General features: G+C 34.8%; 4 protein-coding genes across 4 annotated transcripts; 3 read left to right on the forward strand and 1 right to left on the reverse strand.

Moving 5' to 3' along the window:
• Positions 1–1,745: 1,745 nt before the first annotated feature.
• On the reverse strand, positions 1,746–4,474 carry LOC145560532 (wall-associated receptor kinase-like 6). The gene is made up of 3 exons (XM_081621789.1): positions 3,634–4,474; positions 3,433–3,510; positions 1,746–3,322 (listed from the first exon to the last, which is right to left on the reverse strand). The coding sequence occupies exons 1-3, from the start codon at positions 4,445–4,447 to the stop codon at positions 2,079–2,081; spliced, it is 2,136 nt and encodes a 711-aa protein (XP_081477915.1). The 5' UTR covers positions 4,448–4,474; the 3' UTR covers positions 1,746–2,078.
• A 591-nt stretch (positions 4,475–5,065) lies between these two features.
• LOC145558147 (uncharacterized) lies at positions 5,066–6,275 on the forward strand. Its single transcript, XM_081619280.1, has 2 exons — positions 5,066–5,279; positions 5,974–6,275. Exons 1-2 carry the CDS (start codon positions 5,066–5,068, stop codon positions 6,273–6,275), a joined length of 516 nt encoding a protein of 171 aa, XP_081475406.1.
• Positions 6,276–9,119: 2,844 nt separating this feature from the next.
• Positions 9,120–16,773, forward strand: LOC145559236 (Golgi SNAP receptor complex member 1-1-like). The gene is made up of 5 exons (XM_081620675.1): positions 9,120–9,277; positions 9,661–9,888; positions 10,708–10,875; positions 15,490–15,603; positions 16,112–16,773. Exons 1-5 carry the CDS (start codon positions 9,239–9,241, stop codon positions 16,223–16,225), a joined length of 663 nt encoding a protein of 220 aa, XP_081476801.1. The 5' UTR covers positions 9,120–9,238; the 3' UTR covers positions 16,226–16,773.
• A 3,247-nt stretch (positions 16,774–20,020) lies between these two features.
• Positions 20,021–21,693, forward strand: LOC145560533 (zinc finger protein 1-like). Its single transcript, XM_081621790.1, has one exon. It carries the CDS (start codon positions 20,259–20,261, stop codon positions 21,159–21,161), a length of 903 nt encoding a protein of 300 aa, XP_081477916.1. The 5' UTR covers positions 20,021–20,258; the 3' UTR covers positions 21,162–21,693.
• The last annotated feature ends 351 nt before the right edge of the window (positions 21,694–22,044 follow it).

Consider the following 22,044-nt stretch of genomic DNA (forward strand, 5'->3'; position numbering starts at 1 on the left):
GACTGCACTTTCTTTCTCTGTGTGTTCTACGCTTTACAATTCCTTATCTGCTTGTGATGGGAAAATAGAGGTAGCTGAGAATCTTAATGTGAATTTCACACTGCCTTGTTTTAATTGTAGATACTTAATCAACTGGTGATGTTCTCTGATAGTGCTGATTCCAGCATTTATTGGATGACGCTTGAAATTTCCTGCTGCATCTGTTCTTATGATCCTTCTTTATAGTTTTTGACAAAGAAAGATGTTTGAACATCTATCAAGGCCTTCTTTCCAGTCTAACAATAGTGGGCACCTGGCTAGTCTGATCAGCAGGCCCAGCTTAAAATGTTCCTTCTGTTGGTCATTATTCAGTCTAACAAGAGTGGGTGGGTAGCTTCTATGGGTTCTTGGGTGGATGAGGATGGAAAACCACTGATGTTTGTTAACAGGGCTACCTTAGATCAACTTTGTGCAGGATTTAACGAGCCAAGGCACTACCTAGACCACTGGAAAATGGATGAGAGGTTTTTTGCCAACAATTTTGCATTGGGACTTTTGAGCTTACTGGGAGGGTAAACTACCAATGAAATAGGACCTGGAAGATCCTGATCAGCAAAACTGGTAAGTCTTCCTTTGCAAGGTTCACAATAATGCTTTGCCTCTCAGATTTGAGCTCCAAAACAGAAGTGCATTGCAACTTTAGTGCGAATTTGTGCAGAGATCCCCAATGTGAGCCTCCTCTCCATTTCTAGGACTAATACAATGGTCTAAAGATGGTTTGCTCTATAAAACAAATGAAGGAGTGATCCCTGCTTCATGTAAGAATGCCAAGTTCAGACTTGTAACTCTCCTCTCTTTTTTCCATTGTATTAGTCCTAGAAACCATCTGATTAATTTGATTTTCCTCTTTGTTATATCTTCAATGAAGCATTCATGTACGCATATGTATGTCAGGCAGCATTTTAGATTCTTGTAAAAGACAAAGTGGTAATATATTGATTTCAAGAATTAGAACATTTGTGGGAAGTGGATGATGTTCATCTTTTGTCACTTATACTACGTAGTTATTCTGTTTAACTTTGTCATGTCCAGTGGATTTATGATGATATTAATCATTTGCTCAAGTTGTTATTCAAATTTATACTGGAATCCTTTGCTACTTAGTTTTCCTTGAGACTTGCACATAATTATCCTGGAGTTGGGGCATTTGGGTGGGAGCTAGAGTTTAGCTTAGGGATACAGAGTGGGAGACTGGGAGGGGTTGCTGCATTTCTACCAATTTTTAAAAGGAAAAATCAGCATGACAATAGTCCCTTGAAACCTTGAAAACCTGTATGTTCTTTCTCATCATCTTTCCTGCTGTTTTTGTCTTTACTAGTCTGATGTTCAAGGTTGAGAATAATTAATCTAGTTCTCTATCAATGTTGTAATAAACCTGCTGCCTTATCTTGTTCTGGGGAGGAATTAACTATTTGCCATTAGTTTGTATGAAGCAAAACCTATTTATTTGAAAATTCAATCTACATGCTAAAAAAAAAAAATAGAGAAATTAGTAGAAACACAAAAGCTGAAACCTCGAAATCACAGTGAGCAAAGGGAATGCTGCACTGGTGCTTAGCATCGCACTTTGACTGTGCACCTAGGATAATGCTTCATGCTCTTCTAAACTACTACATTATTCATGGAACATGACAGTGACACGATATATCATCAGGGCTTCATCTTAGCAACGCCTCATTGACTACTAACTGCTCTGCTGCTACTTGGGCATCATTGAGCACTTTGATACAATTGCAAGCCTCTTTATTTGACATGCTTTGAGCACACCCACCTTGACTATCGATCATATATAATTTATTTCATTTAATAAATGATAATGTTGAATTATTTCATTTACTTTTGTGCTTGTACGATTGATTATTTACCTCAGAATAAAAAAAATAAATTAAAATTGCAAATACTCAAATTTGTATGTTTACCTCATAATAAAAAAAAAATAAATTAAAATTGCAACTACTCAAATTTGTATGTGTATGTACGCACTAGATGTGCTTATATTAGTATTAATCTTTAAATTTAGTAGGCTATGTCTCTGCATTTTATACAGAGTTGTGCACGACCGGTTGGATCTCATAACAACTACTTATAACTTTGTTATTATTCATGGCTGAATAAGAATACGAATAATAGTATGTGGTTGAACTTGCATCATTCATCTTCCCCATTTCCATGATCACATCATTATCAACTCTACCTCCCTTTAATGTTACTTGATCTAGTAGTGCATCCGCAGAAAATGGTGATCTCATTCCTTCTAGTATACATGCTACTTCTCTCATTGTTGGCCTTTGCTTCCCGCTCAAATTCATGCATCGCTTTGCCAGATTCACCACTACTTTTAACTCTTCTTCCTTTGCTTCGTCTGTCACTTGAACATCTAGAATTTCGTGTAAGTCGTCGTTTTCAAAATGATATAGGAACTCATTTGCCAACCCTTTCCATTCCCCGGATTTATCCTTAGAGACTGACGCCATGCCTGTTAAAATCTCTGCCACCACTACTCCAAAACTATACACATCACTCTTTTCTGTGTATTGGTTTGATTGGAAGTACTCTGGATCCATATAGCCAAACGTCCCCTGCACACGAGTTGTCAAGTGAGTTTGATCAACCATCATGCTCCTTGAAGTACCGAAATCTGATAATTTTGCTCGATATTTGTCATCCAACAGTATATTTGTGGACTTAATATCTCTATGATAGATAGGCGTAGAGGATGATGAATGCAAGTAGGCAAGAGCTCCAGCTATTTCTGCAGTTATTTGCAGCCTCATCTTCCAGGTTATTTGGAAGTCTTCACTAGGGTTGTGGATATGCTTAGCAAGTGTTCCGTTTGGTACGAACTCATACACGAGCAATGGAACTTGTGTCTCTAAGCAACATCCTAGTAGTTTAACAACATTTCTATGGTTGATTTGGGATAGAATAACCACCTCATTAATAAAATGTTCTGACTGATTCTTATCTACCTTTTTGTTAGGCTTCTTAATGGCCACCACTCTTCCATCAAGTAACATGCCTTTATAGACAGTACCCTGACCTCCGTGGCCAAGAATTCTGTTTGTGTTGAAATTGTCTGTTGCTTTCTCTAATTCGCGGACTGTAAACACTCTTGTACTCTCTACAAAACCCCCTTTAGAGATCATCTGCTGTTGTAACAGTAAACCACCATTTCTTTTAAAGAATCTAGTTCTTTGCTTGGTTTGTCTCCATCTTTTCACTAAGCGGTACAGCCCATAACAAAGAAGAAGCAACATTATTGACCCCAAAACTATGTTAAGCCCTGCACACATACGAATATTAATCTTTTAGCTGCTATTGAAAGATATATATTTGAACAAGTACCGAAAAGTAACTATATATGTCTCATGCCTCATGGTGTACTGTACTTACCTAGAATTGGTGCTGAAGTTATCAAGGACCTCTTTTTACAGTTGACGGATGTATGGTTCGTACCCTCTTTGCATGGATCTTCATACAAGTGAAATCAATCAAAGGAAAAAATATAATTGGTGCGACAGTATGTATTTCAAATAATGCAGGAAGCTAGGAAAAGTGCAGTTATATTAATCAGTTAAAAAAGAGATTGATTACCTTGACAACCGTTAGAAATATATGGATTTCCTTGAAAACCATCATTGCAAGTACAGATATTAACACATTGAACTTCATCATAAGAACCACAATAGGCTTTACAAGCGAAATCACTATCCTTTTGATGGTTACTGTCAGACATTCCTTGAGGTAATGCTGGAGGCATCCACTGCCATAGAGTCGGGAGTAGATCATCTCTTGCCATTCTTTCAGTAGCAGATATTTTATTCTCCATTAACGCGAACTCTACACAAGTATGATTCGTGTCAACATAATTACTTCTCAAAGCCATCTGATAAAAATCAACCCCCAAGTATTGTTGATCAGCTGATATCAAGCAACACCCGAGTCCATCACAAGTACCACCACTGCTCGCTCTTTCTTCAGCAGTGTTGGTACTCCCCTTGCACACCGAAGAACACCCAGCAACTGTTTTGCCCTTTCGATTCATCAAAATGGCAACCCCTGGACAACCCTTAACCACTACATGATTTCCTGAAGTTGACATCCTAAAAGGGCTTCTATCCATGTCATTTATGACTTGTTTTTGTGAAGTGCATATGGTCTGCCATTGAGTTGCAACTTGTATTCTTAGATCAGAGATACCACAGTTACCAGTTGAACAACTTGTTATGTTCAATACTTCGACGCCAAATGAACTCAGAATCGGTGTTTCTGAAGAAGAAGATGATGAATTGCAAACAATTTCGTACCACGGGTCGTAGTAACAATCGGTACCTATGCCAAATGGAAAAGGTATCATGATGGATGAGTTTTGACAGCTTTCTTGACACCCATGCTTTGCTATTGGCATGCTTCTTGTAGGAACAGTAGACAATGCTACTATAAGTGTTGCTACTGCCCACAACATTGACAAGAAGCAATACAATTTCAAATAGTTGTTCAAAATAATTAATACAAGATATTACTCGTATGATTTAAAGAGATTTAATATGCAGACGCTGCTTTTATAAGTAAGCAATCAAATAAGAGAAGTCTTTTATTGTCTGAGCGTATATTCTTTACTGTGCTACCGCGTTTGAACACGGTTTTAAGTCTTCTGACTAACTTGAAATAAAGAGCACTTCAATTACGTCGGCTTTGGCTGTTGCCTCAACTATATCTTATGGACTAGATATGTTGAATAAAGATGACATTAAAAGATGTAGAAAGTCATACCAAGTATATTATTATAACCACCTCCGCTTCGTCTCACTTTGCTTCCTCAACTTTAGGCAATTACTAACTAAATTTGGCAATTACCCCTTGCAAAAATTATACTGTATTAATTAATTAATTAATTTTTGTAAAAAAAAATTGCAAATAGCTAAGATGTGAAATGAATACCCCTTGCATTCTAATTTATTTGAAGATCAAAGTAATCTAAAAAGTGAAGAGAAAAGTGAAAGTGTTATAAGATCAAAGTATAGGTATGATGATGTCAAGTGGTTCACGACAATCGGGAAATAATTGTGTAAGAAGTTGTTTAATGGGAATTGGAATTGCATTAACAGTTTCAATATTTGGTCCAGCTTTATATTGGAAGGTAAACAAGGGTACCAAATTGGGACATCATACATCTTCTAATTGTCCTCCTTGTATATGTGACTGTCCACCTCCTTTATCCATTCTTAAAATTGTTCCTGGTATTATCTCTTTCTCTTTAATTATTATACTCATCACCACGTACGTACTTTTTTCTTGTTTAGATCTCAATGTCAATCTTGTTCAGATTCGATCATCTAAATTATATATGTCATCTTAATATTGTTTGCTTATTATTATCATTTGCTGAAATTCAAAATGTATTTTTTCTTCTTATTATTTTTGATCTTTTTGATTAATTATGTTGAGATTGTATTTCTTGTATGAATATAATAATGAATTGGGTGTTCACTATTAATGTTGAGATTGTACTGTATTTCTTGTATGAATAGTGAATTAGGTGTTATACTATCTCAACTCAACCACATTATTCATTTTGATTTTTTTTTTTAATATACTTTTTTGGTTTAATGTGTAGGTTTGGCCAACCTTTCAACCGAAGGTAATACAACCTCTTCCTTCTTCTTCTTGAAAAAAATCAATATTTGCTTTTAAATTTTGTCTATTAGTCTTGAGTTTCGAGAAATTTATATATATTATGTTTAATCATTTAGATCGATTTAGTATGTATACACTTTCAAATCTCACATTGTATTACCCCGATTAAAAAATCACTATTAATGTTCGTGAGTATAATATGAAGTTCTTTTTATGTATAATCGGTATTACATACTTTAGTTTATAAAAAAAAAGAAAATTGATGAGTATATATATACATGTGGTGAAAATGAGTAGATTGTGGTAAAAGTGATCCAGAGCTCCAACAAGAGATGGAAAAGCAGTATGCAGAGCTTCTAATGGAGGAGCTGAAGTTGCAAGAAGTTGTTGCGCAAGAGCATATTCGTCATATGAATGCAACATACCGAGAGGCACGAAGAGTGGCTTCTCAATATCAGCGAGAAGCTGAAAAATGCACCATTGCTACCGAAACATGCGAACAAGCTCGAGAAAATGCTGAGGCACTCATACTTCGAGAGATGAAACTTGCACTCTTGTGGCAACAACGAGCACATAAAATGGGGTGGCAAGGAGAATAACTTTACTTATTTACTTTTCCTGATCAATTACAAATACAAGTATATGTTTAACTACCTCTGCTTATGTACAAGTCATAACTCATAAGCCATCAAGTCTTGTGTAAACCAAACTTAATTTGGCAAACCGAGAGTATTATATAGAGTATAGACAATTGGATCAAATAAAAACATAATTTCATCGGCATAATGACAATCTGCATAATGACATTTTTTTAAAAAAATATTAGTAAATAGATATGGTACGTAAAACTTAGCCAATATTTGTACTTCACAAATAAGGAAAAAAATCGTTTATAAATTATTCAGTATCGTAGCACATGATTACATGTATTACTTCCTCGATCCGTAATTTTTTAGGTGCATAACTTTGCAAATTGCGGAATTTCAGACATTTTTGGAAGATGGGAGAATAAAAAAAATGGGCTCATGTGACGGGAGAGATCGAAGAGAGTTTATCTATTTTTTTATTATTATTTTTTTAAACAGTTGTAATAGTTGACTTTTATATGCATCCACACGGTGCGACAAGGTGCCACATCAGTAATTCCTCTAGTAATCCCTCTTGTAACCCCTCTAGTAATCCCATTTAAGTAACCCCTTCAAGTAACCCCCCAGACAAAATAAACCTTGATTGACTTAGTAACCCCTGACCAAGTAACCCCTCACTGGCCTAGTAACCCCTGACCTAGCAACCCCTAGTAACCCTTGACCTACCTAGTAACCCCTCACTGGCCTAGTAACCCCTCCCCTAGTAACCCCAAATAACCCCTAACCGACCTAGTAACCCACGACCTAGTAACCCGGCCTGACCGACCAAGTAACCCCTGACCAACTTAGTAACCTTGGACCAAGTAACCTCTCTAACCTAGTAACCCCCAACCAACCTACACCACCTGCTGCACATTCACGCCGCCAACAACCACGCCACCACCAACTGCCGTACCCATTGCCCCACGCCACCAACAACCACGCCACCACCAAAATTCATCGAACCCACAACCAAACCACACCTAAACCACATCCAACCAGACCCACACCATGAAAACACCCAAACCACCCCAAAACCACACCCAAACTCTAGATCCAACCGAAAAAAAATTAAAAATCGTTAAAAAAAAATTAATTAAATGAACAAATACCTTAAAAATTAATAGTGACTTTAAATTTCACTTCGAATATGGTTAAAAAGGCCAAATTCGACCATGAAAACTCTAGATCTAGAGTTTTCATGGATAAATTTGACTTTGAAAACCTCTAGCTTATTTTATGGAGACGGAGTACGAGGAGCTTCCTCCACCGGTACTATTGCTGCACCAAATAGCTTTGTTTGGGTGGGCTAATTGCCTAATTGGAGAAAATGAAAAGAGGAATGAGAAAGAGGAGAAAGAATATGAAAAGAGGAAGAGCTCGTGAAAAAGGATGTAGGGGATGGGTTTGGGTGGGCAAACTAGATAAAAGAGGAGAGAGAAGAAGAATTTTTTTTTTTAAAAAAATATTGTGGCTGGCCGCACGGTGCGGCCAGTCGCATATGAAACTTTCACTTTGATTAGCTTTGATGATATATACTTAAGCAAAAATATAGTCATGTGAGATCTTATTAAATTTGTCTCGACTTATACTATTTTTTTTAATACTATTTTAATATCAAATTTTTATAATTTTTACATATTATTACTTAAAGATATTAACGATTGAAATTATTCATCGACAAGAGTGCAGTGAAAAGAGAAGTATTGCAACAATATATATATATATATATATATATATATATATATATATATATATATATATATATATATATATATATATATATATATATATATATATATATAAAAAGGATGTACATAATTGTAGAGGTTTTTCCCCCAACTTTTATCCATATCACCCCAAAACTCTGATCCTCAATTTTTTTTTTCAAATGATAAAACCATAACTCCACTTCTATACATTTTAAAATTAAAAAAACAAAGCCATTTCCTTTTTTTTTTCAAACCACCCATAAACTGCCTATTACAGTAATTCAAAGATTATTTTTCATGGCAAGAAATATATATACTATGTGCTTTAGGTAAAAAAAAAAAAAGTAAAGTAATTAATTTAAATTTAAGGGCTTATTTGACATCATTTTTGGTTTTTAGTTTGTTTTTTTTTTAAAAACGACAAATCTAAAACAGGAAACAAGAAAAAGGTGTTTCCGCTTTGTTGTTGTTAGTTTTCAAAATTATCATGATTTTAATAAGTCTAAATAATTTTTGATTCATTATGTGATATATAAATAATTAAATATACTTTTTGAAAACAAAAAACTAAAAAACAGAAAATCATAGCAATGTTAAACGAAGTAAATGTCTAATACTTTAAGGGGGTGTTTGGTAAATGGGAATTGAGGGTGGGAATGAGAATTTTAATCCCAAATAAAACAAAATCTCTTGTTTGAGATGAGATCGGGATTAAAGAAGGGAATGAGAATGAGATTGGGAATAAAAGAATAGTAAGGGTAATTTTGAAAAAAATGGAGGAGAAAGATTAGTAAGGATAATTTTGTATTTTATGTAATTTATTCCCCATCTATTCCCATCCACTACCCAAACAAAGAATTGTTATATTTTTCTATATTCCCGACAATCAATTCCTAATCCCATTCTCTCATTCCAAATGCCCCGTAATGGTAGAGTTGGTTAATGGGGAGTGGGCAATGGGCGGGTAGCTAAAAATAGCAATGAAGTGGTTAATCTTTGTGAATTGTGATATGTATGGCCTGGCGCCTGGGTGCAGTTGCGTCAAACGCACTTGACGTAAACAAGTGGGAAGAAAATTGAATAATTAAAATACAATTAATACTCGTAAGTTATTATTTTGATGGTAATAACCAAAAACAATTAACAAACCCCTTTTCTCCTTGTTTAGTTTGTGAGTGACCGACGATCCAACTTCTCTCCTGAGTCCTGATCTGGATTGCCATCATGGATGTCCCTAGCTCCTGGGACGCCCTCAGAAAACAGGTTTGGTTTTTTTTTATTTATTTTAATGCTTTTTACAGTTGAAAATTGAATCTGTGATGGTGCTTTACTGCTAGGTTTATACCAATTGACATGTTTTAGGGTTAGGAATTAATCACTGATTGTTGTTGGGTCAGATTTAATGTAAGTTGTGGTTGAAAGATGATTCTTGATCATAATCATGTCAATTCGTTTTTGGATTGCTAATTGATACTTGAAGCTGTAGAATTTCCAACTTACAATTCCTTTTGTTTATGCTAATTAAAATGACATTCATTCATTACGTAATCCAATGTTCTTTTCCTGATTGTCTCCTTCATTCCCAAGGGGGTGTTGCATAATTCAGTTATTCTTAATACTCGATATGTCATACTTCCACAATTTAGGCTCGGAAACTTGAAGCGCAGCTGGATGAGCAGATGAATTCGTACCGCAAACTGGTTGCTACAAAAGTTGAAACAACAGATAACAATCTTGAGTCTGGAATAGAACAACTATTAAAGCAACTTGATCTTGTTAACAATCAGATGCGAGCATGGGTGTCATCTGGAGGCTCCGAGATGGTTTCTCACACCTTAACCAGACACCAAGAGATCCTTCAAGATTTAACTCAGGTGTGTTATGTTGCATATTCATTTCATCTCTTCAGAGACTTACTTGATGAGAGTGTTCAAATTTTCATTACTCTATGTGTGTTTTGTGTTGTTCCTATTTTTTTTTTTTTTTTTTTTTTATAAATGTCAAATGTAAAGGTTTGGGGAACAAAGAAGATAGTAACATTTAGGGGCAAATTTGTATTCTTTAGATATATTTCTGTCAATCAATCAATCAAAGCCTTAATCCCATAAGTGGGGTCGCATATATATATGTCTGTGTATTGAAGGTTGTTACTTCAATTGAAGAAGCTAAATTATTGGGCTCAATGCCTAAAATTATCCTTGTCTAAGGTGAATAATGATTGAATGCTTTGTACCTTGCACAACGATCTAGGGACTAGCTCCTGGTTAGAATTATGAGCTCATACATCCTTTTGTATCTGAAAAAGAAGTGAGTAATATTAATTTGAAATGTATACGCTGTCGAGGGAGTTTGGAGGGCACATTTCAGATGTTTTCACAATTTATTCTGTAAAGTTACTAATATTGAAAAGAACATTATTCTGTAGAGACAGATGTTACGTTTACATGGATGATGGGTACTAGAGATGCTGAATTTGATTCCATGCTGTACATCATTAAGTTTAGTGATTCTAATCTGTATTGTTAATGATTTCAAACTATTGCACAAGCAGTAATGATTTCTTCTGTTTACTCACTTTGCAGTGATGCTTTATCTTTTTCTTCATCCTGAGTAACTGTTGCGTTATTTGTAGTAGCTTGATGCCTGGTTGATTGTTGAGATCTAACTTAATGTTTGACATGGTTGAAGTGCAGGAGTTTTATCGGCTTCGGTCCAGCCTTAGAGCTAAGCAAGAACACGCTTCACTGCTACAAGACTTCAGGGAATTTGATCGTAGCAGGTTAGACTTAGAAGAAGGAGGAAATTCAGTGGAGCAATCTCTGCTAAAGGAGCATGCAACTATCAGCAGGAACACAGGGCAGGTATTAGACTAATATTTCATTATTATCATTACTTAAACCTTCAATTCTACCGATGGAGAGTTGAATTGGATTTGTTATCCGTTGTCCCTTATGGTCACTACTACAGAAATCATCGTAAATAGCAGTTCCATAGTTGCTGTAGTTACGTAGCGCTACTAAAAGGTTCTGATTTTTACATCAGTATTTGAAAATACTATAGAAAAATATATCTTTTACAGTAAGTTATAGAGCTGTTGCTATAGCATATCTATAAATGGTTTACGGCAGCGAGTTTGGCTGCTGTAAACCTATAGCAGAAAGTGGGAAGTTTTCAATTTGCCTAAACTAATATTCAATGAAATTCCTGTAGGTTGTGTTGTGCTTGGTACGTAGGATGAACCATCAGTATTCTATTGAACATTTATTAGTAGTATATTGATTTCCTTAACTTGATCTAAATCAATCAATCAATCAAAGTCTTAATCTCATAAGCGAGGTCGGCTACATGAACCAAAAGTGATTATTTAGTATATTCATCAACAAAAATCTTCCTCTTTCATCCCTTACGTTCAAACACATCATTCTCATGCAAATCCATTTGATTCATATCCTTCCTAACTCCTTCCAACCAAGTCATTTTCGGTCTCCCTTTACCTCGTTTTAGCACTCCATGATCCCACTCTTCGACTCTTTGTACCAGTGCACCCTTGGGTCTTCGTCTTACTCTCTGAACCAATGAAGGCACTTTTCCCTTATTTTGTCAAAAATGCCTGCTACACCCACTTTCTTGCAAATAATGTTTTTTCTTCTTCTGATTCTATCTGTTAGAGTGCTCCTACACATCCATCTTAACATGCACATTTGAGTAACCTTCACTAGTTCACTCCTTCAGTACTATAAAGCAACACTGGTCTTATGGAAGTCCTATAGAATTTGATCTAAAACATATTTATATATCACTGTCATTGTCAGCTAATGTCAGTTGTTGCCAGTATGGCCTTATAAATATTAAATTTAAAACAAATCTCAAGCAAAACCAACACTAGAAGTGCAAAGAATGAAAACAATAAACAATAGTTTTAGGTGAAAATAAAAATTGTAGTAATATTCTGATCAAGCAAAGATATCTACGGCTATAGAAGCTACTTGGACAAAAAGAAACAAAAAGCCAACTATTAAAAACCTATTAGAAGCACAAAATGCCAACTATTAAACAACTTTCAGTCGGCCTTGTCAAGAGATGCAACAGCTATGCCTTGTTTGGAGTTCCATATTAGAAAGGTATAAATGATAACATATGATTATAAGAAGTATGTTGAGAGGGTTATAAAAGTCTGATCTTTCTCAATACAGTGGTTGGCAATTGAGAGACTTTTCTTTTATGATTACAGAAATTTTAGGACTCTGGAAAACCTTCTTTAAAATTGTGATAGCAGTTGTAATATATGGATCCGGTTGGGAGATTTAAAAGTTTGAATTCTGAACAGGGAGACAGGGGAATCATTATTTCTGATGAGAGGTTATACTGGAATCTGTTAGGACTTGAGTGTTGTTTGACTAACCAAAGTTCCAGGAATGATTTATGCTAAATGTTAGTTTAAGACTTGTCTTCTTTCTTAGTTTTCTCACCCATTAGCCAAATGGAATGGAGTTATAGTGTTATATCATGTGTCTTTTTCTGGCTGTTTACTTTGACATCATAAACCTGACTTTCTCAACATGGGTTCCTCCTCGATTAATCTCAAAATTTGTAATATCGAAGTTGACTATATTCAAGCAGATTACATATGTCTATAATGGCAAAAAATTGCTTCTTCTTTGAGGAAGAGGAGTATATCTTGGTCATATGAGTCTACATATTTGGAGCTATTTCATTTGGAAGGAACAATGAGGCAGATTAATTGGTTAAAGGTGTTGTAGGAGGAGAAAAAGTTCCGAGTTTGATGGGCCCCTCAATCCCTCATGGTTCGTGGACCTTTAATTATTGTTTATGAGGCAAATTTTCCCTCTGTGGAAGAACAAAAAGGAAGAATTTCACATGTATAATTCCCTCCCCACCCCCCCCCCCCCCTCCCACCACCCCCATGCTCTCGCTGAGCCAAAACCTTACCGTCCTTGGTTGAGAATGGGGAATAAGGGATAAGAGAGAAGATAAGAGGCTTACTTGGGTTAGCCTTGTGGGAGTTGCTATCTGATATGTTACTTTGCTTATCTCCTATACATTTATGATTTTCCATTGTTAGTGATTGCTGTCATTTTCAACCATATAAGAGCATATTATAATTTAAAGCTCAGTATTTCAGTGTATTCTCAACCTAATGTTGTAATTGTTCTAAAAGGTGCCCATTATATCCTTCTAGCTAATTTTGGTTGGATTGTCGATGGTACCTCATACTGTATGTTCCTTTTTTGAGAATTGATTAATATACTGGTTCTTATAAGTTAACATTGATCATGTCTCCATAATTACATGCTCCTCTAACTTCATATCTTTATTTTTTATTCTACATAACTTCAACTGAAAGTTTGCAAGCTTGATTTGAATTCATGTTAAAAGTTCACACTCTGTAATGTATTATGCAAATATAAAATTTTATACTAGAACTTTCGACAAGAGCAATTTCTCTTTTATTTTTATTTTGAGAGTTATCAAGAAGATAATGGCAATAAGTAGATACTAATATGTTTACTACCTTCATTTCACAATGTTTGTCCTAGTCGATTTGGAAAGAGTTAGAAAAGCGGAAAACAAAATTAGAAATATAATAAATTAGAAATTTTTTACAATGTATAGAGAGAAAACGGTATGCAGGACAATTAAAATGAACTATATGAAATTGGAAGGACATTTTTTTTAATACAGAGGGACTTGAGGGAGTCAATTGTTATTATTGACAATGTTTGATGTTTCTTTTAAAATTTTATAGTGTAAAATAAGAATTACAACCATGATTTTAAATCTTGGATGCGGTTGCAATTGCGAGCAACGCGGGTAGAATGCAGCTGTTGCGGCCTAATATATCGGTCGTGGTAAGCTCAAATTCCCTTACAATGCAATTGTGATGTAGTGATGCGGCCGAGATTTAATACCACGGTTACAATATTTTAGAAAATTATAAGATATATATGAGGTAGAGGGAGACTGAAAATGACTTGGTGTCTTGGTTGGAAGGAGCTAGGAAGGATATGAAGTAAATAGATTTGCATGTGAATGAGCCAATGGGGTATTTGATTGTAAGGAATGGGGATTTTTGTGGATGACTATATGGAATAATCACTTTTGGTTCATGTAGCCGACCCCACGTATGGGATTAAGGCTTTGATTGATTGGTTGATAAGATGTTTATGGTCAATGTGATTGGTGAATACTGGATAGTACTGGCCAACATTGGAGGCAGCATCTGTTGTTGTCATAGCAAGATTTAGGTTGAAAAATATTAGCCAGGACTGTTTCTAATACTCTATGGAATTGCAATATGTTGACAGTATGATGTTTTTGTTTGCCTTTGGGCCTTGGCTAAGTGATATGTGTGATGATGAATTAGCCTTTTCCAGAAAATAAAAAAATTATATATGAAAAAAGGTTGTGAGTCTCACTCCACTGAAGAGACAACAATTTGGCATTTTAGCCATGAATTTTTTATGAAGAGTGTAGTGGTGCATATACTTTCCAATAAGTTTTGGACTATATATCTACCTGGGGCCTTGGTGGGTAGTAGGGGCAGGGGAGGTGAGATGACTTGTCACTGGTACCTAAGGGTTATTAGCCATGTATTCAGATTGGGATCTATTTGGATTAGAAGTTTAACTAGCCTTTGATGGTCAAGCTTCTAGTAGGAAATTCAGTGTTTTATTGACTTTTTTGCTGAGCTGTTATGCTTCATTACAATATGGTCAAAATTAGGAATGGCCCACGTCACCCAATGTTGCTGAAAGAGAATAAGCCATGAGCAATTACTATAGGGATCATTATACTTGAAACTAGATGAAATCTTGTTTCACCCATTACTATATTTATTAGAATTAGTGGAATGTTTGTACTTTGTGATGTACGAGTAGTTAAAATGTTGTTTCATTGACAATTATGCTCTAATTTTATTCAGTTTGTCTCAATGCAAGTTTTATCTTTATTTGCAAATGTAGCTACATTTTCCAGGGGTAGGATAACAAGATGTCCTTAAATGTTCAATCTTGTACCCAAATTAATCAGGAAGAGCTTTTAGTTTCACCACCCATAAGGAAATTGTCGATTGTTTGCTCTACTTCTTCACAGGTTATGCCCAAATTAATCAAATAAATACTTATAAAATGAGCTCTCAAATTTATCTCAATTGATATATCCCTGAGAATATCTTGTGTAGAGCAGGAACAGTCTAAAATGGCATAGTTATAGTTATTATTGTCTGACTTGAGGATAGTGAGATGAAAAGGAAGGTCCTAAGCACATCACTATTCAAACCAGCAACCTTAGGAAAAGCGTACTTTTCAGCCTACAATGGACAGGTTGAACTTGCTCCAAGAAGTTTAGAATATTGGGTATTTTAAATTTTTGAACCACTATTCATTTTGGTAAAGTCTCTTCCCTCTGTGCTTCATTGATTTGATACCGCTGGTAATCATTCCACTGATTTGCAGATGGATTCTGTTATTTCTCAAGCACAATCTACCCTTGGCACACTAGTACTCCAGCGTTCAACTTTTGGGGGCATCAATTCAAAGATCAGTAATGTTAGCAGCCGTCTTCCAACGGTATGTAATTTGATAACGTTCTTGCAAACTGTCAGATTACTCAAGTATTCAAATATATGGAGTCATGTAGATGTATGTTGTGATATTGTTATGCTAGCATCAAAAGCTAAATTGAGGTTGGAGAATCGGATGATAATATGTTGGGGAAATTCTCATTGGTATCCCTATGTTATTGGACATTGGATTTAGTAACGACAGAAAAAGTTATTATCAATGGTAACCTACTCTTATTTTTATATCAAATCATGACATTATGATCATATGAAATCCAATGTGTAGTGCGAGTAACCCTAATATGTCAAATTTGCATAATATGGTAGATATTGATACAATGGAGGCTTGGTTCATAAATATTAGACATGAATTGGACCAATGGACCATAAGAATAGCAATAAGAAACACCATAATTGGTTATACTGTAGTGGGTCCGTTTAGGGTCCTGAATCCCTCTAATTGATAGCTAGCTCCATTCTCATGTGTTGTATTATGATTTGTGACAATGCTGTAGGTGAATCAAATTCTTGCCTCTATAAAGAGGAAAAGGTCGATGGACACTATTATACTTTCACTAGTCGCATCTGTATGCACATTCCTCATATTCATATACTGGCTGACCAAGTAGGGCAACATGATTGAATATTCTTTGTGGAGACTCGGGGGACTTCTTCCTGCTTTATCATCTGGAGCTACTGTTCACAATTCCTTGCTTTATCCCATGGAAGATCCTCTTTATCTTCCACTTAGCTAGCATCTGCGAATTGTGGGGACAGGAAAAGCGAAAATGCATGCCATGAGGACTAAGAATGAAGTTAATGAGATTGATAACAGCTTATGTCGGGGTCATTTGTTGTTTCCTTCCTTGTAAAGTCAGTATAGTAAGTTGTGTGAACTTGTGTTGGTATAGAATTGTACCTTTTCTTAATACTGTATAATTTGTGTATGCTATGGGTAACCAACTGCATACATAAGGAACCTTGCAAGTCAAAAGGTCGTTCTATTCTTCCTTATGTTGAAAGGTCAATAGCTATATACTTGTGCATGTGTAATTTTTGACGAGATATGCTTAGGCAGTTAATTACAATGAGATTAAAAACTCGTGTACGTTTATTTTAACAGCAGCTGATTTGGTGTAATATGCTTGTAAGATAGAATTTTCCTGAACCACAGAAATGATGAAATATCAGGATAGAATATGCCATATGGTCCCATCCCACTAAGTTTGCCATTTTATGATGATATATTTTTGTTTGATTGAGTGATATGCAAGGATCCAGGTTGCTCCTCGATCTAGTAGTGCTGGAACAAACTCGAGAAGAAAGCTATGGTCTTTTGGAACCAAATTTCAATTAGTTGCCGTTGGTTCTTTGTTTTCTTTTGGGCTTATTTCTTTGTGTGTGTTTTTGTTGGAAGTTGTTCACCTTTTGGTTTTTGTTTGCGTTAAGGTTGCAACCGGTGTCCTGGGAATGGGATCATCCCATCATTCTAATCTGAATAATGAAATACCTGTAAAGTTCTACTTGTTTGTTCGAAAGAAAACCATGTAAAGAACTACATATACGTCGGTTTTTTTTTTTAGGGTATATTATATGATCGAACTCGAACTTAATAGTAAGCAATACTATTATGTGAACCACTTTTAAACAAAAGAATGTGGTGAAATTAATACTAAATGGACAATGAAACAAGAAAATCTATCTAAGATTGGTAAAGGGATCTAGTGCTCGATTACTCTAGCAGCATGTGTGGAGTAGAATTTGACACAACTCTCCCAATTTAGCTAGTTATCAAAGACTATGATTGTGATTTATGAAATATAGACAGTGAAATCTTGGAAAGTCGCCTTAAGGATCATGAGTAACTATATATGCATGATATTATGCATGTTGTTCACCAAGTACGAGAACCTTTCAGTAGTAAGCGTTAATTTTCATTATCAAATGTGCAATGTAAACATTTTACACTGTCATTAGATAATTGACAGAAGCTAACCATTTACATTATATAACTTTGATTATAGTTTCTTTTATTAAATTATAAAATTCTAATGTCATTGTCTAAAATATTGTTAAATAAGTATTAATGTACACTTCATAATATCAACATTTTTTTTACTAGTAGGCATTATGGTCAAACTAATTCATAACAAGTGTGTTAATTTAATTTTAGTTATTTACTTATTTTAAAACGAAGAGAGTAACGGAGTAACAGAAGAAGAAACCTTATTGTACTTATCTTCTATGTCTGTGTGATCATATGATGGCAGGAGACGTGAAAAGTTTTCTTTAGTTTGAAGTACTCCAGGCCAGTTGAGAAGTGAATAATAAGTGCACGTTATATTCCTTACCCCAATCATGCAAGGCAAACAGTGATTTAATTAATTTGTTCCCTAACTTTAATTTGGTTAAGTCAGAAGTAGAACTCCATCTATCACATCGAGGTCTCTCTCTCTTTGTATAATATTGGTGAGTCATCATGTTCAAAGTTGATGATATATCAGAGGACATCATATCATATCATATAAGAGTACTACTTCGTATATATTACAGATTACAGTGCATCTCAACGTATAGCCGTTGTACGTTTACAATGCATATAGGATGACAGAAATATAAGTAAAAGAGCCAAGAAATTGGAAGGTGGGAAAATCCTTCAAGCAATTACTTGAATACTATAAAACCCACCCAAGAACAAGGAGAATGTTTGTATTGATTTTAATTAGTGTTTAGTAGAGTACTCTCTCACTAATTTTCACTCTAAAGCACAAGGGTTTCAAGAACAAGAACTCTAGATCTAAATGTGTTGTTTCACTAAATTTTGGGGATAATAAACAAAATAACCTCAATGGGTATTTATACCCCCGTCGGATTTGGACAGGGTATCAGGTAGGCACAGGCGTGCCAAATATGGCACGAATGTGCTAGCCTAGATAAATAACTACTGCTCGTCTGGAACTGCAACTGCACGGTCGTGCATCCTCTGTTTGGGTCAGCACAAATAGCTCGTAGTAAAACAATAATAACTTCCTCGTTTCACAACGGAATTAAGTTATGGCCTATTATTGGAAAGCTCTTGAAACAAACTTTCACTTCCAACTTGAATCATCTCAGTACTTCAAGTAGTTTGAGAGATATGCCCAGTTGATATTGACCTACCCAAAGCTTTCTTGCTTAATAGTAGTACAAGTAATTCATTCCCTTAGCTTTATATGCCAAGCCTCGATTGATTCTCGAGCCATATTCCAACATAGCAGCGGAAGAAGCTAAGGGCCACTTTCACCATCTATTTGCCAGCCAATTTGGCCACCACACATCACACATGCATGGATCTTCATGGCCTCAGTTCCTATTTTAATTCTATATCCCTGTTTAAATTGTCCCTTAAAGAATACTTACAACACAGATGTATTTATACAAACGATCACCACTTTACTCACAAAAATAAATTCAAATTTCTTACCAATTTTCTTTCTTAAATTCAATCATTTCCACTGAATCAAACATAATAAAGTAAAAAATATATATCTATGAGACAGAGACAGTACATGATGAGTTTTTTTTTTTTTTTTAAAGCTATAAGCTAGTAAAGTTGTAGGTGACACAACCTACTTATTAACTAGCTATAACTATCATTTCGACCATAATAAGCTTTTAAGAAGATATATTAACCATACACATGCATGCATATATAATATATGTGCATACAGGCAGACACCAAAGTAAGATAAGTCAATTTCTTGCAAACATGCATGCATGCGATCCAAGATAGGAAGAGGCAAGCTAAGCTTCATGTTCCTCGTCTTTTCAAAAGTGGAAGCTTACCTACCATTTTTATAAAGTGACATACACTTACTATTAATTTTTCAACTTTATATACTGTATAAAAATATTTTTCACTTGCTCTATTTTAAATTAAATTTGATTCATAGTCTTACCATTTATAGTCTAACCCAAACCCGATATCGAGACCGTCCGCAACCAGGCCGAAGAGTGATCCCCCTGCTGGGACTTCCATAAGGTAACCTGACGCCTTATTATGATTGGGTCTCAATTTAATTTGATTTGTAAAAACAGTATTATGAATGATAGATGAGAAAATTACCATTCATTATTATTTGATAAAAGGGACATTATTTTAGTTTTTCCGAATGATTTTCTCATCTATCATTCACCGTTTTTGCCACTTCTAGATTTTAATCCACACCTTTCCTTCCCAAGGTTATATTCAATAAACATACACTATATTTCCCGTCAAAAAAATAATAATAATAAAAATAAAATAACATACACTATATTTTCCTTTTCATAAAATATATATGACTGGCCACTTTGGTCACAAAGTCTTCACCCCGTGATTAAGTCCCTTGAAAAGAACATAATGATAGTAATATGTTTCAATCAAAATTAAAGCTATATATGAAACCACTTACAAAATTTTAGACGATCCTTTCTCCATTTATCCTTTCTACCTATCTACATCCATCATTCTCTCACTCTCAATTAAATTACGTAAGTCTTACTAGTAATTAGCCTTAGGTTTGTAACTTATATTCCAATTTCAAATACTTCACTTAAATCACTCAAAAGCATTTACTAGCCTTAATTAGCTTACAAATAAACACCAATTAAGCTGCAAATAAATAAATTATATTGAAAAGGATGGAGGTACCAAATAATAATGAACAAAAACCTCGCACTTTGTTTAAACCTTCAAACTCCATGCCAATTTCAGATGATCAGTCTCCATCATGCTCCATAGAAGAAGAAGAAGAAGAAGAAGAAGAAGAAGAAGAAGAAGCTCAAATAATTTCAACAAAAGCAAAAAATGAAAATCATCCTATTTTTAACTTGGATCTTAGCTTATGCAGCAATGATTTTGAAGAGCAAGACGACTATGATCCAAAACTCGATCTTATCGGTGGTTTCAACAAGGATAAAAATCCAATTTCAAACGTTGAGAGATTGGTGGGAGAAGCAAGGATATTCTCATGCAACTATTGTCAAAGGAAATTCTATAGCTCCCAAGCACTTGGAGGCCATCAAAATGCACACAAAAGAGAGAGAACGCTAGCGAAACGCGGCCAACGGATGATGACTACTTCAACAACACGCGGTAATTATCATCTGCCTCAACATTTCTACAAGAGCAACAGACCACTAACATCATCATACCCTAGCAATATTTCAGCCCTTCCTCTTTATGGCTTATATTATAATAAGCACAACAACAACAATCATAATCTTAATAGACCTCTAGGAATACAAGCTCACTCGTTGATACATAAACCATCTTATGGATCAAGGGTTCCTATGATTGATCAGCAACCAGCGATTGGGCGTCTTGCAATGGCCTCATCATCTTCTTCAAATCATAACGCCGGGCCTGGCCATGGTGTTGCACGCTTTGATAGTGTTCATCATCACAAGAATTCTCAGCCATTGGATAGAAATAATAATATTGGAGGAGGCCTTTGTTGGAAGGAAACTGTCAATGTTCTTAAGACTAGTCTTAAACAAGATCATGATCATTTGCATAAGCTTGACTTGTCTCTTAAGCTTTAATGCATGTTAACCCGTTCACTTTTAGTTGCAATACTTTAATGTAAGAGCTTATTGGTGATGTTCATGTAGGTTATTGTTTAGCCTTTGTTTGATTGGAATTTATTAGCTAGGCTTGATATCATTTACCCTTTAATTCCTTGAATTAAACCTTATATTACACGAAGTAGCTAGATTGATGAATGTAATTATGTTGAAAAAAAAGTTGCGTTATATGCTTTAGATTTTGAGGTCTATATTCTATGCTACTTATAAAGTCTTAAATTAGATCCAAGCTTGAAATTTAATACCAAGTAATTGTACTTATTTAGTTGCATCCTTTATTTTTATTTTTATTTTTAACTTTATTTTATTTTTTTTTAAGTTATCAACGACGTTAAATATGTGATGCGGTTTCAAGGCATCAATATTGTTATTATAATTATTTTTATTGTTATTTTTAGTTTATTATTAGATGACCGAATTTATTAGGATATTTTTGTTAGTTTAATTCGGTTAGTATAAGAAAGCTTAACTTTAAAGATCATATTTGCAAAATATTATCTGTACAAGTTAGAGTTAGTTTCCTAGTTAGATTAGAATTTGTTTTACCGATTTTTAGGCTAATTATTTAGCTTATAAATACGTGATGGTGTTTAACGAAAAGTATGATTGATTGATTTGAAATTTATAAAGGTTTACGTAAGCTTGTGCTTGTGTATTCTTGGCCTAGTTTAGGTTTTAAGCTCGTGTTGCTTAGCGTTTCTTGATCGAGACTCAAGATTCCAAACCTTTCAACTGCGATTGAAGGTTATATCCATCAAAATTCATATCAATATGTGAGGGTTATTAAAAACAAAGACCCTAGATAATGTATGACTCACTAGCTGGAAGCCAATACAATTCA

Source organism: Chenopodium album, chromosome 9 (assembly GCF_948465745.1).
Source record: "Chenopodium album chromosome 9, dcCheAlbu1.1, whole genome shotgun sequence".
NCBI lineage: Eukaryota > Viridiplantae > Streptophyta > Magnoliopsida > Caryophyllales > Amaranthaceae > Chenopodium > Chenopodium album.

What these genes read in the sequence shown, in the direction of transcription:
- LOC145558147 (XM_081619280.1), top strand. Translation starts at nt 5,066, where the DNA reads ATGATGATGTCAAGTGGTTCACGACAATCGGGAAATAATTGTGTAAGA. An exon ending in CATTCTTAAAATTGTTCCTG is followed by an intron (nt 5,280 to 5,973) that starts GTATTATCTCTT and finishes GAAAATGAGTAG; the next exon opens with ATTGTGGTAAAAGTGATCCA.
- LOC145560532 (XM_081621789.1), bottom strand. Translation starts at nt 4,447, where the DNA reads ATGCCAATAGCAAAGCATGGGTGTCAAGAAAGCTGTCAAAACTCATCC. An exon ending in TATTTCTAACGGTTGTCAAG is followed by an intron (nt 3,511 to 3,633) that starts GTAATCAATCTC and finishes ACTTGTATGAAG; the next exon opens with ATCCATGCAAAGAGGGTACG. An exon ending in AACTTCAGCACCAATTCTAG is followed by an intron (nt 3,323 to 3,432) that starts GTAAGTACAGTA and finishes GTATGTGTGCAG; the next exon opens with GGCTTAACATAGTTTTGGGG.
- LOC145559236 (XM_081620675.1), top strand. Translation starts at nt 9,239, where the DNA reads ATGGATGTCCCTAGCTCCTGGGACGCCCTCAGAAAACAG. An exon ending in GGGACGCCCTCAGAAAACAG is followed by an intron (nt 9,278 to 9,660) that starts GTTTGGTTTTTT and finishes TCCACAATTTAG; the next exon opens with GCTCGGAAACTTGAAGCGCA. An exon ending in TTAGCAGCCGTCTTCCAACG is followed by an intron (nt 15,604 to 16,111) that starts GTATGTAATTTG and finishes ACAATGCTGTAG; the next exon opens with GTGAATCAAATTCTTGCCTC.
- LOC145560533 (XM_081621790.1), top strand. Translation starts at nt 20,259, where the DNA reads ATGGAGGTACCAAATAATAATGAACAAAAACCTCGCACTTTGTTTAAA.